The 17,645-nt window shown below is 37.0% G+C and overlaps 1 protein-coding gene across 10 annotated transcripts in view; it reads right to left on the bottom strand.

The window, feature by feature from the left end:
- Window positions 1-17,645, bottom strand: part of gramd1bb (GRAM domain containing 1Bb) — a 176,814-nt gene that overhangs the window by 102,802 nt on the left and 56,367 nt on the right. For all 10 annotated transcript variants that reach the window (XM_030152862.1, XM_030152870.1, XM_030152861.1 and 7 more), the window contains exon 2: window positions 9,260-10,477. In XM_030152862.1, coding sequence (XP_030008722.1) covers window positions 9,260-9,672 — 413 coding nt within the window. In that variant the 5' untranslated portion in view covers window positions 9,673-10,477. The remainder of the gene's footprint in view (window positions 1-9,259; window positions 10,478-17,645) is intronic.

The following is a 17,645-nucleotide window of genomic DNA, read 5'->3' as shown; positions in this document are numbered from 1 at the left end:
AACAACACATATGCAAATACCTGGATAGATATGTGACATTTACACTTAACTATAGAACCCAAATTAAAGTATGAGTTACATTTTGCCACTGGAGGATACAGTGCTATGGCTGCATTCCCTTAAACTGAAGATCACACTTCTTCTGCTGTATGCTATATGCTATATGTACAAGATGTTCTTTCTGTGAGGATGATATATATGCTGTAAAAGCAAACACGCCCCCTTGGTTTGAATAAGTGTTTATACTCATACTGCTGTTAGCACGTGTTCCTTTGAAATCACACAGATGGATAGCTGACATGGTAACGTGGCTATCCTCACTGAATAATTTAGTACTCATAGACACTTATGCACTTTGAACATGATAGCATGGAGGTGTAACAAAACACTGTCAATCTTAAGACAATGTGTCACCATAGTGTACAGTAAAAGCACGCTAAATTCATCTATTACAGTTACAGTCTTGTCAATATCAAATGATCCATGACATCAATCCTTTTATTTGAACATACCTCCTGGCAAGAAAAGCATTTGGAGAGCGCAGACCTCCGCCAAGACAGGTCTGCCCCCCCCTCCCCGATCACCACCAAAATTTAATCATTTCTTCCTTGTACCAGTATCAACATTTTCTGAAAATTTCATGAAAATCCGTCCATAACTTTTTGAGTTATCCTGCTAACAAACAAACAAACAAACATGCACGCACACAAAGCAAAGCGATCACAATACCTCCTAGCAGAGTTAATAATAGCTTAATAACCTATAAATAATGACTCCAAATTTAAATCAAAATTTTATTGTAAAAAGTCCATATCGGATTGCCATTGGATCGGTATCAGCAAAACAAAGCCCCAAAAAAATTGCATCGGAAGCAAAAAAATCCAGATCGGGACATCACTAGTTACTACCTCCAGAGGCATTACAGAGCCGTGACAGAGGTGGGGCCAAATGATCCCTCCCACCATTTTGTTTACACAGACGTCGTTCGGGAATAAAGGTGAAGTATTTCCGGAACAGAATTCCTGTGTAAAAGGGGCTATCCATTCATTCATTCATTCATTCATCTTCTAAACCCGTTTTATCCTCACTAGGGTCGTGGGGGTCAGTGGAGCCTGTTCCAGCTGCCTATAGGCAAACGCGGGGTACACCCTGAACGAGCCAGTTCATCACAGGGCTGAAATATAGAAAGGAACAACCACTCACTCTCACATTCACACCTATGGGCAATTTAGATTAATCAATGAACCTATCAGTGCATGTCTTTGAATGGTGGGAGGAAGCACCTGGAGAGAACCCACGCAAACACGGGGAGAACATGCACAACTCTATAATGCTAACTGAAAATGTCAAATATTGTTATCCTATTGGAAGTGTTAACAGTTTTGAACAAGCATAGTAACACACAGACAGACCAGTGTCCCCGTTACCATCTTAATTAACTTTCAGTCCTGTCTGTGTGCTGCTCTGCGTCTCATGGATGCATCACTCACTGTTCTCTTCTGGTTTGTCAAAGTTATCTGTTCCAAAGTTATTTTTCATTTCTTGTAGAGCTGCAACTGATTAATCGACTCAAAGTGATCCAAAAAAATCTCTCTTCAATCAATTTGGGTCAATTAATCGAATTGGGACTTTTCGCATTGACTTCAGTCGATTAATCGGTTGCAGCTCTAATTTCTTGGTAGCTTTATTTCTATAGCTACAGAGACCACCGACTGGTTTGATGACTTTGCAAACTGAGCAGCAAACCCCAAATTTGTCCCAAATTTAACTTACATCCTCATGGGGTTAACGTGACTCTATGATAAAAGAAAACAGACTATTCTGTCACTATAGTCTATACACTATATGGATAAAAACATTGAAACAAATCACATCTACACCATGCAGGACTTCAAATTCACGTTGATTTGATATATTATTAAGATAAAAATGTTCACGTCAGTTGTTGGCAATAAATATTATGATGTCAAATGTCCATGTCAAATCGATATTTCTCTTAAAAACACTTATGATATTAGTGTGATGCCATTTTTGTTAAAGGCAAACTTTCGTTCCTGAATGACAGTTTAGAAACTAGATAAATACTTATGGGTTAAAATGATCAGTTACAGTCAGTGCTAGGGCTGGGAGACAAAACGATAACAATATATATCGCACAATAACTTTTCCTTGATAGAAATATGAGACATGCTCGATACAATTTCGATAGACTTAATTCATCCACGTTTTGACAGACATAAGAACAGCCAATCGTAATCGTATTGGCTGTTCGTAAGAGCCACATGAAGTTAGGTTGACACACACAGCACAGGTGTAAGAGCAGCCGGAACACACACGCTAATGTTTGAGCTGCAGCAGGAGGTAATGAATGTTCCATCGGGACAAAATTTGACTGAGAACTCCGGCAACTGGTTTACTGAAAAGTCGGACATTCAAAACATGTTAAGTTTCATTTTCAGTTTACACCAGTTATGGAAGTTATGGTACGCACTTCCATGTACATACCCCCGGCACTGTTTTGTGAGGATGGTCTGTTTTGTTTGTGTTCTCTTCAAAAACTTGAAAGCTTTTGCCTGCTGGTCAGACTTTTAGTTTAGTTTTACATATATGGACCTGTTTTATTTATCTGAAACAGTTGTATAATGTTCTTCAGCACATCTGTCATGTTCAACCTCTGACAGAAAATAAATCATATATAACCCCTTTAGCCCCATCGGCCTGCCCGCGGGCCTAAAAAATTATATTAATATTCATCTACTATAAAAATATAATAAATCAGGACAATAGATGTTTTTTTCAACTGTTGCTCAAATTTTAGGCCCTAATGTTAATAAAAGTACATCAAAAGTGTATTTTAGTGCAAACTTTAATGTTCAAACATGATTTTTAATCTTGGTGGGGTGAAATATACGCTATTAAAAATCTCCGACACGAACAATTAATTTATGCATGTCATCATCAATCCAGCCGAAAAAAAATAGGCGAGGATAAAAAATTCTAATTTCTCTTTTAGTTTGTTACAGTTTACTCAGGCATAGTAATAGATACAATTTTTTAGACAATGGGAATAGATTCTGTGAGGTCTCTAAATGTCCATAGACACCAAGAACATCCATATGAACCTTATTATTGTGAAGTAATTCTTCATTTACTTTGGGTATGTCTTTTTAGGCGTTTTTCCCCTGAAAATATGGTCAGGGTTTAACAGGTTAAATCAAAAATGACCTTCTGACATCTTCACAACTAACTTATGAGTAATGGAAAATTGAAGCTAGGTGTATCAAAAAGTGATCTGATTTATATCATGATACATATTGATATTGTTTGATATGAAAACAATTATCGTGATATGATTGTTTTCTATATCGCCCAACCCTAGTCTGCGCATGACAAGAAATCTAGATGCAGACCAGCTCAAACAGTAAAAATGACAAAACTTATCTCAACATTTAGTAATATTAAGTAAAACTAACTCTGAAGCATTTTGTTAGGGGGTTTAGATGTCAGTATCAACTAACTAAGAAATTAGCACTGAATGTTACTACAATGATTTATGATATTATAATATAGAACAACATTATCATTTTGTAGCCCCATCCCATTAGCAATGAAAGATGTGAATTCAGTACGTCCCATTACTTTTGTCCATATAGTGAATAATAAATAAGAAGCACTGAGAGTACAACCCAGCTCTAAATGCCACCTATTCCATGTGCTTTTGCCTATTTGTCTGACATTTGTTTAAATGTAATGTCAACTTTATGAATGTGTTTCATGGAAAAATGAAAAAAACAAAAAGTAATCTTACATTTTCATGATATTAACTTTTAAAGTGGTGAACAGAGCCTCGCAACCCCCGCTGGTACATGACCACATTATGTGAATCGTTTGTTTTGCACAGAAGTTTCTTTCGTGCATTCTATGGTGATTGATATTTAACCTAAACTCTTATCAAAGATCAGATTATTGTTGGTCTGTGAGAAAAGCTTTTCAGCCTTATGGATAACAAAACGATGCTGCTTTCAGAGAGATTGTGCATCTGAAATATTTAAATGCTTGGATGAAGCCTGATGACGGATACTGCACCACTTCCTCAAAATAGCCTTGCTCTTATCAGGCTGAAGAACAGGAGATTCCACTGTGTCTGCAAGCTTTCACCAGGCACACACATGCACACACACACATCTCTACATATAGACATAACTGCATACTCTAAGATAGAAACATGACTGGAATAACACGATTAAAAGTGCCAGACGACGAGTAGATGAATGGAAACACTTGCATGAGGTCTCACCTTTAAAGGTAGAGTAGATTAAGTCAAAACACCAAAACGTTTGCATGATTTAATCCCCATCACAGAGGCTTTAAACCAGTTTGAGTGGAAAACTGCATCATGTGCCACATCAATGCAAGAAAACTGGAGCTGTTTTAGAAAATGAATGAAGCAGCTAACACTGATTCACATCAAATCAATTTTGACCCCATTTAATTATTGCTGCTTTACTTAAAACAACAGAACACTGATGCACTGCACCCAGATTAAAGCTGTCCTGTTCTCTCACAATTTCAAATGAATTTTTGTTCAAATGAATTTTAGTACTTGTGATGACTTCCATGAGACAACCAAGTTAGTTTAAAAGACACTAAATCCACACACTTTAAGGTACTCTGTTAACTAAATAGATGACACTTTGTTTGCACCTTAACTGAGCATTGCAGCTAGTTTGTTTGTACAATGCATTCCTTCTCTTAATGTTCAGAAGTACACAACAATACTGCCATATAATCTAATTTTATATTGTGTAGTCTTAAATCTTAATTGCAAAAATTGTTAGGCTTAGTGAAATGTAAACCAGAATCTGCCAAGTGCGTAAAAACATACAGGGATTTCTTTGCTAGTTGATGTTGTCTCTCTAGTTCAAGACAAATATAAATGTAAGAAAAAATGTAAGAGAAGTAAAATAAGACAAAAGTCTGCACACATGTGAACTCTTTGTACATAAACATATTCAAGAGGTCAGGAACAGGGTGGTAGAACTCTACATTGCTGCTTGCGCACTACGAAGGACAAATATGCAGAATTTATTCTAAAAACCTTCATTTTTTTTCCATCCTGAAACTATAATTTCAACATGAAAGAACAGGCTTAGCAAAGGAGTTATTCCCCAGGCACTGCAGTGTCTGTTCACTGCTAACCTCATATTTAAATGTGATAACCTCAAGTTAACTTAACAGAGTTGTGTCTACACCGGTCACTGTAAACACCTGTTCAGCTATATTTTATGCCACTATTATGATGTTAAGATCAATGCAACATTTCATTGTCCTGATTTAAGTGTTTGATTCAGTAAAATAATAGATTTTATAGGTTTATGCACAAAAATGACTGTAACAATAAGAGCATCCACCTATATCCAGCCATATATTATGATCTGTTACCTCAGTGGTTCCCAACCTTTTTTGTCTCGTGACCCCATTTTAACATCACAAATTTCTGTCGACCCCAAATATTCAAAACAGAGACATTTTTTTGGCTACAATTAATTTGTTTTTGATCATGTAATAGTTTGGTATACTATGTTGCAAATAAATGTTAATTTTAGATGACATTTAGTCTATATAATGTATATTATTATGGACGGAGGCAGAAAAGCCAGGTTGAGATTATTGCACAAAGTGAAAATTGTATTTTCCTTGGTCAGGATATGTACAGTCAATCCATCTTGGATTTACAAGGCTGACAATTAATACTGAACAAACAAGAACTCAAACTATGAATTATGAAAGAGCTGCAGCATCTGAAACCGACCACAATGAACATTTGACAGATAAACAGTACCACAGAGCTTAATTTTCAGCTTCAGGTAGTCATGTCTTTTATGTATTGGGATTGTCTCTGTCAATTCACCATATATTTTTTATAAGTATCAAATTTTTGTTTATTTATTTATTTACTTATTTATTTATTTATTTAATTCTTTATCAATTACTACAAATTTCAGGCGACCCCATTTGAATTCCAGGCGACTCCATGTGGGGTCCCGACCCCAGGGTTGAAAAACACTGTGTTACATAATGAATTGTCCAGAACAGATCAAAGTCTGTTAAATCCATATCACAGGAAACTTTTCTTAAATATCAGGCTGTCTAACCAGTAAGAAATTACAGGCAGATACGAGCTGTGACACCTGTTAAACAGAATAGTTCCATCTGTGAAATCCCAGTGCACAGCACACAGAGTCTTTACAATGTGTAGCTGACAAAACCAACCTCTTCATGAGGTAAACATTGAGATCTGGATTATGCATGTCATTCCCACACAACTTTAAGCTTCTAGGCATATTTATGAACCACATGCAGCAAGTAACACGAGCAGATTGAGGAGGAACCATGTCGTCTTAATGCCACAGTACAGTATTAAGTTGTGACACTTATTATAACAATCCACATTATACCCTGAGGGGGATCTGGGCTGAGTAATATATTTCGTGCTCAGGGCTATGCATAAATGCCTCTGGATAGATGACGTCTTAAAACTAAGAAAAAGATATTATGCTGATGGAGTGAGTCAAGAATCTTTTCCTATTTTCCATCTGTTAACAATGACACCTGGCTCCTTAGTAAGAGTAGTAGTAGTAGTAATTTATTCGTCCATTTAACAAAACATGATATATACATACATACAGTTTGGATTTCTATATTAAACCTTGATAAAGAATTAAAAACATGCACATCAGGTACCACATTTAAAAGGATGTTTAAAACTAAGATATTCAATAAATATAAAATATTAGGATAAAGTAAGCCAATTATCAGTATGAATCTAAGATTTTGCTTAGATTATATTATTTATTTTATCTATATTACTGTTTAAAACTGTGCCATCTTCTTATCTTGTTTTGTTTCTGCAACTTTCCTTTTTGTAAATAGGGTAGGCATAAATAAACTGTTGCTTCTGCCTACACCTTTTCGACCATATTTAACATAGAATACAGTATATAAGACTAAAGCAAAGAGTACCATAAATATTTAGCATAATTTATCTCAGATTCTACACATCTTAGACATTACTGTGTAATTAAAAATTATAAGCATATAAAATCATAAATTATATAAGCATACATTATATACAGTTAATTACTAGGCCTGTAATGGTACACGTACCGAACCGAACCGTTTCGGTACACACCTGTTCGGTTCGGTACACAGCTGTACTGAAACGGCACAGTATGATGAGAAAAAGAAAAAGGAACGAAAGACGTCGTTCGATGTGGAACCTTAAATCCGCAGACATATGGAAGGATGCACACATTGACCCGAAATATGAAATAGCAGTTGATATAAGCTTAAAAAAAAAGCAAATATGATGTGAACCTGGAAGGAAGAGACTGAAGACCCTCCACCATCATTACAGTCCAGTTTGGATCAGTTCAGGTTCAGGTGAAAGACAACAACGAGGAAAGAGACGTTAATAAGACGGACGTTGTTTGGCCCCTATGAGCTACGGTAGTTCTAAAACACTTACACTAGCTCTGTCTGTCTGTGTGTCTATCACACATGCTGTATAATAGAGGAATAAATAGAACATTGAAAGTATGTAAAGTTTCACTTTCGTTTCACGACAGCGTTCATTACGTTAGTAATGGACCACACCCCCAGGTATATAACTGCGCGCCCCCCCCACCCCCGGCTTCGACGAAAAAAAAAAATAAAAAATCCCCCATGCACACAGGCACACACAAATACACACAGTGTCCTAAACAGTTTGTTCTCTGTCCTAAAATAAATAATTTGGTTCATTGTGTTGTCAAAGTTTCTCTTCAGTTTGTTTAAACAGAATACCAGTTTACCCTCTTCTTAATGTTGCACTTCATATGGAATTTTTATTATGTATTTTTTATTTATTTATTTATTTGTATTATTTATCATGTATTTGTTATTTTTATGCAGAATGTGAACTGACAGAACTGTGATTAGATTTTTCTTGTTTGTTCGAAAGTACCTTTCAGGGAAAAGTGCAATACTAATGTTTAAAACACATTTAGTAATATTAATAATTTATTTTATTTTCTATTTGATTTATAGCAGCAGAATTATATTATTCCTGTTTTTCTATATTCTATTGTCTCCAAAAATTGGGGGGAAAATGTTAAAAAAAATTCATAAATGCATTAATAGACATTTTGAGGGGTTTTCTCTCTTCCTGTACTGAACCGAAAAAAAACGAAGCGTGACTTTGAAAACCAAAAATGTACCGAACCAAAAATTTTGTGTACTGTTACAGGCCTATTAATTACCAAATACAGAAGAACAATGTTTTAAAAGAACATTTCATCTTAGAGATACTTTATTCATGGAGAGCAAAAGCTATGGTTTGCACAGCAGCTTAATCCCTTTTTTCTGCAGATGTGACCACCGCAAGGACCATGACTGACATTACTGACCCTTTGACCTTTCGTCTTACACCAACAGTGTCTCAGATGTCAGCTTATCTCACAGCCATGTATCCGAAAACACGAAACGTATTGATTTTGCAAACCCTGTGACCTTTGCTCTACTACAGCCTTTGGAGAGCCAGATGACCTTCTGTTTTGTACTTATTGCCTTAAATGAATAACATCTACAGTTTCTTCAATGAGGAAGCAAATTGTTCCTTTTGAAAACATCTGTACAGAGGCCTGCACTCAGCTGAGTAAAACTTTGACCCATTCATTAATAGTTGTTTTAGTTGGCAGCCCAGTCATGTGAACTGTAAATGTTTGCAAGTGCTACAAGCAAACCCAAACTCTGTACTTTAACCATTAAATTGGTTAAATGGGTTAATGTGTTTTGAGGTAGACACTGGCCACATGTATTGTTGCGACAGTAATGCAGAGACAAGTTAAATCATGAAAAGGACGTTGGGTCATCTTCACATGCAGGACTCTAACACAAAAAATTTTCTCAAACAATCAATCAAATCAGTCAACTGCATTAAAAGGCTACTTTAGGAGGGGAAGCATTACGATTGTCTTTTGATTAAGCACATTCGATTGTTTTAAAAGCTCCTGAAACTTACTTGGCCACTAACCTTAACTTGGTTACTTCTATTCAAAGAGCATAAAACTGAAAGGCAAATACTGAGTTCTCTTTTGAGTTAATGATACAACACATTAGTGCATTTAGCAGGAGCCTAGAAGCAGCATGGAGGTATTAAGGAAGATGCTGAGGGAGAAGGGGAATGGAAAGACGTGAATAGGGAGGTGCTCATACCAACCTGCTCTCACTTCCTGGTTCCTTCTTCTCTCGAACCTTGAGCCACTTCCTCAACAGGAAACGCTTACGTCGTGGTGAGGCGCTTGGTGTCGAACAGCTAGACCAGGAGGATGCAGCGTCTTCATCACTAGATGGTGTGATCTCAATGGAAGGCAGCTGAAGGTACTCCTTGGAGCCAGATCGTGACCGGGCGGTAAGGTGGGTTTCAGTTAGACGGCTCCGATCGACGTCCCTCTCACTGGGCACATTCCGCATGCGGCGCATCTTAAATCGTTTTCGACGAAGTGTTGGGGTCGAAGAGCTGGATCGCATAGAACCGTCAGACACAGCATTGTTGGTTCCTCCATCTGAGTATGCTGGAGCATCATTTGGAACACTTACTTGGAGTGACGGGGGTCTGAGAGTATCACTCATAGTCCTGACTATCTCTCTAAAGCACAAACCCTAAAGCAATTCTTTGTTAAAACAAGAATTGCAGATTTTGCAGTTCTGCAGCTTGAAAGGCTATTAGTGAAAAGCTGAGATGCTGAGGCTTAGAAGAGATGAGGCACAATTAGGATCCTTCACAGTCTTTCGTGGGCCTCGTGCAGCCCTCACTGTTCTTCTAGTTACTTTAAATCTCTCTCCACGTGGGAGCCAGTGAGTGGAACGATTGGCCGAGAAGTCCTGATAGCGGATATCTGAGGCCAGACTGAGTCCTTCTGCTGCTCTTCAGCTGTTTGTTGATATGTATCAGTTCAGTCGCCTGCTGACAGACTGTGAAGAGCAGTCTTGTGGCCGTAAACTCAGTCTCTCAGGCTGCGGAGGAGAGGGCTGGATTAGATAACAAAGGGGGCTTCTGTTCTGAGCGAAGCAGATGAAACATGTATAAGGCCTGTCAGGGACTGTAACCCTACTCCTTTGCTGGTCCTCCCTGGGGACTGGCAGGCCAAATTACACACAGTCACTTACACATGGGCTATGCTACTGTCCAAGTTGCCAAAGCTGTTACCTTAGTTGCGTTTTCTAAAGCTTGCAGAGGAAGGCGCCAGCTGCCAGATGCTAGCCCTTGAATATTGATGTTGCTGTGGTCAAGGTTAGGAGGTTGTTTGTTGTCACTTTGTCCTCATTTTGAAGACGCTGCAGCATAAGAAGACACTAGAGGTCCGAGTCGTGTCCATTCTCAAGCTTTGAGCCTCGTCAGCGCTCCGGCGTGTTGATGTTCCCACGTAGTTGCTGCCTACAGGTTAGAGGGAGGTGATAGGACTGCAAGGTACAGGCAAGGCTGAGGGTGATGATGACCAAGTTACACAGCCACACAAAGTCAGGGTGGCACTAGCAGGCATACTTTACATGCACACATGCAGACATACACAGCCACAAACAGAAAACCAATCAAAGGAAATGAGAAACGGTTAACATGAGCTGTACACACACATACAGACACATTCACACAAGATCACAATCTGATCTACTTAACGGTCTGCTGCCTATCCACCACCACTCATCAGCTGTAATTCATCAATCATTAATACCTTTCTTTAAAAACTGATGTTTCAGGGACCTTTAAACTCTTTATCACATTCCATAGGGAGCGCTAACAGACAGGCTAAATAGATGACCTCTATTGCACTCAATTAAGTGGAGGGTTTTTGTGGATAAAAGGTCATCTATATGGTTTTGCAGTAAAAGGAATTGTAAGAAAACTGAGAGCTTTGCGATAGATCGGATCAAATACAGTATAGTGAATGCACTGTCAAGAACAGACAATAACTGAGAAGCCCAAGTGGTTATAAGACAGGGAAGGACCAAACAGCATCTGTTATGTACACACTTATGAAAGAAAAAGGGAGCAGTGATACAAATTATGTTATCAAAAAATACAGTACAATCTATGAATAACAACATTCAGAAAACATTCAGATTGTTTACTTCTGGTCAGGACTGGGTGATCTTACATTATGATTGATAAAATTTTAAGAGAGTTTTTATAAATTATGTCAGTAAAAGATAAATAATACCACTATCACAACTTTGCTTCTCAGTTAAAATCACCAGTGTCAAAGTATTAGCAGTATTTTAGAGAAACAACAACAACAACAACAATAATAATAATAATAATAATAATAATAATAATAATAATAATAACCATCATCATCATCATCATCATCATAATAATACAATGATGAAGATGAAGAAGATTATTAACCAAAATGCCTTAGAGTGTGAAGACATTTTTGATTCATTACATAATTACATAGCTACATAATTAATGGAAACGCTGAGCTGTGTGCACAGGAAAATATGGATTAGTGTTTACTCCATCTAGATATTGTCAATACTGTAATAATGTTGGATCAAAGTGATGCAAAGCGCAGAGTTAATAGTCAGACACAATAATAAAAAGTCACAACTACTTAATCTTCCAGAAACAAGAGGAATATCCAACGGAGGAGGTTAAAAAAATGTGACTCACATTGTGGATTGTGATTCTACTTCAAATGACTGTCTTATGATCTATGATTTTTGGCCCAGGTCGCTAAGTCCTACTTATAGTACAGTGAAAAATGTTGACCCAGTACTAGAGAAAAGGTCAGTTCATTAGAGAAGAGGCTGCAACTTTTCTGTAGAAGCTGTTCTGCTATTATAGGATTAGAGAAGCGCTAGTTTAATTGATTTAAGATCTGAATAAACTTAGTTTCTATGAATTTGACTGAAAGAAGAACACAATCATGAAATAATCTTGCCTTGGAGAATTGAAAACATGAACATGCGTTTCTAAAAATGGACTGTGAGGAGAGGCCTGATTTCAGAGATGATCCAGGGGACTTAATACAGTAGGATTTAACAAGTGCAAGCACACAACAGAAGATACTGTAAGGCAAAGATAAAAAGGACTTCACGTTCCCTGGCAGAGGGTTAAAAAGCAGCAGCCAAGCAGCTTATGTGATTATAAAACTCTTGCATCCTGAAATGTAGACTCATGGACCACTGAAATATAACAAGACCAAAATAACTTCCCGATATGTCCTCACTGTGAGGATGCAATGATGTAGAAAGAGTAAAGATTTGGTCTTAAATGAAATATTGCACAATTCTGTAGTTTCAGCCACTCATTTTGAGACTGTGTACACAAAGGTGGAAACCTAAACATTGCTATCAGTGCAATAGAGATAGTCATACAAATAGTCTAGGTTCCCTTTGGATTATGCCAGAATGGATTCACTCACAAATATTTGACTTAACACAATGGTAGCGTCTAAAGGTCAGTAGTAAAGGTGCACTTTGAATCCACATTCTGCTGAAATGACTCCACTTTTTAACATTACTCTTTCTTCCCATTGCAGGAACAAATCATCTTTGTACATTACTGTGTTTAACGCCTTTTTTTCCCTTGTGTTAAATCACTTACTCTTCATATGGATGTGACTAAATAAATCATGACACGACATTATGTTGTTCAACTGTGGATTATTTATTTGTCTTGTGTGAGATTAGCATGTGTTCAAATAGCATGTATAATGTTGATTTGAGCACAATGAGCAACAGCACTCTCATACCCGTGAAAACACACTCAGCCTCCAGGTCAGAGTGTGGAAGCAAAGAAACATCATGCATTAATCATGGTAAGACAACGTTTCTTGTTACAGTTTCACACGTTCTGGCAGTCTGAGGTCATACCCTGGCATTACTGGGCAGACATCAGGTGAACGTAGCTGAGCATATGGACCAGTGGTTTTTTTAATCAAACCAGCAGGATGGACAATTTTTACAGCATGTGCTGATATTTCACAATTTGATTAACAGATTAGCTGCTTTCTTATAATGTCATGAATTTGAGAAAAAAATAAAAAAGCTAGAGAGTGTGTTGATACACCTGTGCAGTGTAAATACTCTATAATAATATTACAAAATATAGTGCACAGCAGGAAGGGCCGTATTGGTCAAACCACCTTGTGTGTCTGTGCTTTTTGCACTTCGCCATCCATGCATAAGTGGAGTAAACAGATGGACCTACCACAGAGGAGCTTTGCTGTTACAGCTGAGACACAGTTTTCCATCACCATGATGGCTACACAGCACAGAACAACCATGTGATTGCCTGCCTTTCACGCGTCATTACTGACCATCAAAGTTCAGCTCTATTGTTCCCTGAATCTCTATTCTTAGCACTGTGTCCCTGTCAGTACAATGTCAAAGACCGAGGGCAGATTACAGAGGCATGCTAATGCAGATTAAACTAACACTCATGAAAATACATCTAGCATAAAGTGCTCAGATTTAGTCAAATGTATTCTTTATGAAGACAGAAAACATTGTGGGACTGGGGGAAGTATGAGGAGAAGTACTGATAACAAAAGGGTTCCAGAAGAGTCCTTGAAGATGTGAATAATTAATTTTAACTGAGTAAAATTTTCTGTTTGTAACATGATGCATGTCATCTGCTAGAAATGCCATTTCCAAGGAAAGTAAACAAACAGGGCTGTATAATATTTCCACCTGCATTTTTATATTGAGTCTTCGCCAAACAGTTTTTTTTTTCCAGGAATAATGCTACTGATGTACTATGACGTGAAGTTCCGACTAAAACCACTGCACATATAAAATCTTCATCAGTGAGCAATTGCTCCCTCATGCAGGCGTGTAAATGTAGAAACAACAGGGTTGCCGTAAATTATAACGCAGGTGCTGGTTGGGAAATGTGCAATTATTAAGCATACTGTGAAGCCATGATGAGATTATGAATTCTGCTCATGTAACAGGCTTCACCTCATCTTACCTTCTCCATTTCCTGTGCTAATCTACTGTATAAATCTTACTAGAGCTCGGGTCAGGCTGTCATCTGATTGCACACAGACCCACTGTAAAAAAAAAAAAAAAAAAAAAAAAAAGAATGAAGGAGCACATTGTCCTGCAAATGTCTGCATTCAAAACAGACCACTCTCTTTCTCCACTGCTGTGTCATTCACCAGCCAGGAGAGCCATTCAATTTAAAATGACTTCATTGTGAATATAAATACAGTGGAAAGTTTATTTTCACTCCTATTCAGTTGTTTACTTCCGACATTAAAGTTGCATTGACGCAAAGCTGGCTCGGAGGCTACCCACAGACTCCTTCATAAATAGTTCGCCTTTTCAATATACACATGTTAATAAGGTTCAATCCATTACATTATGTGCTGTTAATTATGTGCCAAATGTAAAATATTTTCAATCCCTGCTGACAGCCGTTTCTGCATTTCACTATTTTCACCATAAAAAGGGCTGCCTTTGGTCCACGTCTATAGAGACACGCTGTACTGATCAAAACCCAGGCTTTCATCTCTTATTTAGACACCCTGTCTGCTAAAAATAGCCTCATTACACTATGGAAACAGTCACAGTTCTCATAACACAGTATGTGGTAGTATGTGAGGCTGTAGTAAGGAACCATGTTAGCTGAATCCAAACCAAACTAAGTCCAAACCATCATGAATAATCAAAGTGAATAAGATAATCTATGACGTGATGGATTTTAATTGATGCTTTGCACTTGAAATTCTTGTATTTAACATTACTAATAGGATTTTTTTTTTTTTATCAGAAATTAAAGAAATAGTATGCAAATGTGCAGCTGTAAAATAATGCTTTGTTTTAAATCTGCGTCATCTATGAGTTCTAGCAGATTCATTTGATTCTCATTTTAACAACAGTGTCACACGAACATCAAAAATAGGTCTACATCTATTCTAACAATGCTAGCTTTGGGGTAACCAGTCATCTCATGTACAGAAGATCAGGAAACTGCAGCTGTAATCCTCCCCTAGTCCAAGTTCATGGACCACATTCTGCTACACTCAAGCTGTTTAATAGGGGTTTTCACGCATGACCCAGAAATGGTTTGAAATGACTGATTTTGTGTACCGTTTCTTCCGGTTTACTTGTCAACAATGGCTGAGGCCACATCGAAGTGTCACTGTTGTGTGCCTCAAAGTACATCGAATAAGCAAAGGCAACCATATTTAAGTTTTTACAGTTTTCCTTCAGAGTTAGTAGTAGTAGTAGTAGTAGTAGTAGTAGTAGTAGTAGTAGTAGTAGTAGTAGTAGTAGTGGTAGTAGTAGGGGTGTTAGAAAATATCGGTTCTGCAATATGTCATGATATTTCATTTCACAATACTGTATCGATATTAAAAAGTACCGTATTGATATTTTTAGGTATTTATTCAAATGCAGATAGGGTGATGGTTCATTTTAGTTTTTTTTTTTTTTTTAATTTTTCTATATTGTTTCTATTTTATTTATTATTATTTAACACTGTCTTATTAAATAATGTTAGTTCCTTTGTTGGGATTGGACAAAAATAATATTATGATGTTAGTTCTGAACTAATAGAATATGAACACTTGAGCAGGATCTTAAACTGTATTGTCTGTAAAACATAATTTAAGTTTTAACACAGTTACATTTTGTGATATTGCATTAGATCCTGTTGTGATCAAATAAAAATGTGTTTAGTATTAGTGCAGATTTGTGGTGTAAACCAATTCTTCCAGGAAATAAATCATTTTAAAAACAGAAACAAACAAAAAAATTGCCTTTTTAACAGTATCATGATATATCGTGATTAGGGATGTAACGATTACCGGCATAACGATAAACTGCGGTAAAATTGCCAACGGTTAGTATTACCATTTAAATTGTAATTATCATGATAACCTGTTTGATTATCGCACTTTTAGGGGAAAAAACCCTATGTAAAGATCTGCTTTTATGTTGAATATTTGAGTATAGTTTTAATTTATTACAATTTTAATTTTCTATACCTAATATTTGGAACCAATATTCACTTTTAAAGTCTTTGAAAAGGTTCGTTAAGCATCTTTGTGTTATTTATGCAATAAATTATATACATTTTTCAAATCGGATTTTATATATATATTTTTGGGTGTTTTCTGGCCTTTTATGTTTTTATAGTAGGTTAAAGTGAAAAAAATAATAGGCAGCTGATATAAATGAAGTTATGCTGAAAAAAAAGATACCAAACATGGGTATAGTAAACATTTGTTTATATAGTATATAAAGGCAAAATCAAAAGGACTGAAAAACGGACAAAGTAGGCTCAGACCCCTAAGGGTTAATATTTGAATGTTTCTGCAACAGAAAGTACATTGTGCCAATTATTTATTTATTTTTTTTAAAGTGCAACTTTGTTCAATTATTTTACGTTGTGTACTTTTTGAACATTTTGAGCACAATTTCAACAATACTGTGATAATAATGATAACCGTGATAATTATGGTCTCAACAACTGTGATATGAAATTTTCATATCGTTACATCCCTAATCGTGATATATTGTATTGTGACTTGTATCGTATCGCCAGATTCTTGCCGATACACACCCCTAAGTAGTAGTAGTAGTAGTAGTAGTAGCAGTAGTAGTAGTAGTAGTAGTAGTAGTAGTTAGGAGAAGAAATGGGCGGTCACAATTCATTGAGATGAGAGGCCGAACTTCAGAATCCAATCAGGAAGTCCGTTTGTGTGTAATGGGTGTCCTGAACACCGGCATTTCTGGGAAGAGGATTACCAGGGAAACATCAGTGATATTGTGAAGGGAATCAAGAGGTTAAAAGTTCCGCCCCGACCCATGACTAAACACATTGTCTACACAGTAACTCACTTTTAATGGCTTTATTTTTGGCTAAAACACACACCATCAATAAATCTCTAATATGCGCTGCTCAATGACATCTGTGGCCGGATAAACAGAGAAGAAGCTCACTTCACAATCAAACAAACCGGCTGTGGATCAACCATGATCATCATTAAATGTCCGGCAAATTATTTTCATCCATGAATCTTCTTTCAGTTTTTACACTTCCTTGCCTGCTACCCACCCACATTTTGTTTAATTTTACCCATGCCCGTACCCAGTTTGGCCGTGAATTACGACGACCCTTTTCTAATTCTCAACTAAATCTGAAGGAAAACTGTGAAAACTTCAATATAGTCGCCTTGGTTTATTCCATGTACACCGGGGCACATAGCAGTGACACTTCAATGTGGCCTCAGCCACTGTTGAGAAGTAAACCGGAAGAAACGATACACAAAATCAGTCATTTCAAACTGTTTCCTGGTCATGCGTGAAAAACCCCTATTAACACATAAAGACCCAAACAGCCACTGGTGACCAAATTCATCTACCAATCTAAAATTTTTAATACCTGTTGATCCACTAATCTGAATCAACACATGTAAATAACTGGTGTAAAATGCAGTTTGTCATCTTTTCACGGTCATCAGATATGACCCATTTGGATGTTCAGAGGCTCCATAGTGAACGTGGAAACACCATCATCTTCTACAACATTAATTCGCCAGTAAAACCCATGGAGTTTGATCAATGACAGTGGATGGAGACACTTGTTT

Source organism: Sphaeramia orbicularis, chromosome 13 (genome assembly GCF_902148855.1).
Source record: "Sphaeramia orbicularis chromosome 13, fSphaOr1.1, whole genome shotgun sequence".
Taxonomy (NCBI): domain Eukaryota; kingdom Metazoa; phylum Chordata; class Actinopteri; order Kurtiformes; family Apogonidae; genus Sphaeramia; species Sphaeramia orbicularis.
Note: the sequence above shows the minus strand (reverse complement) of the source record. Positions and strands in the feature narration are given on the sequence as shown.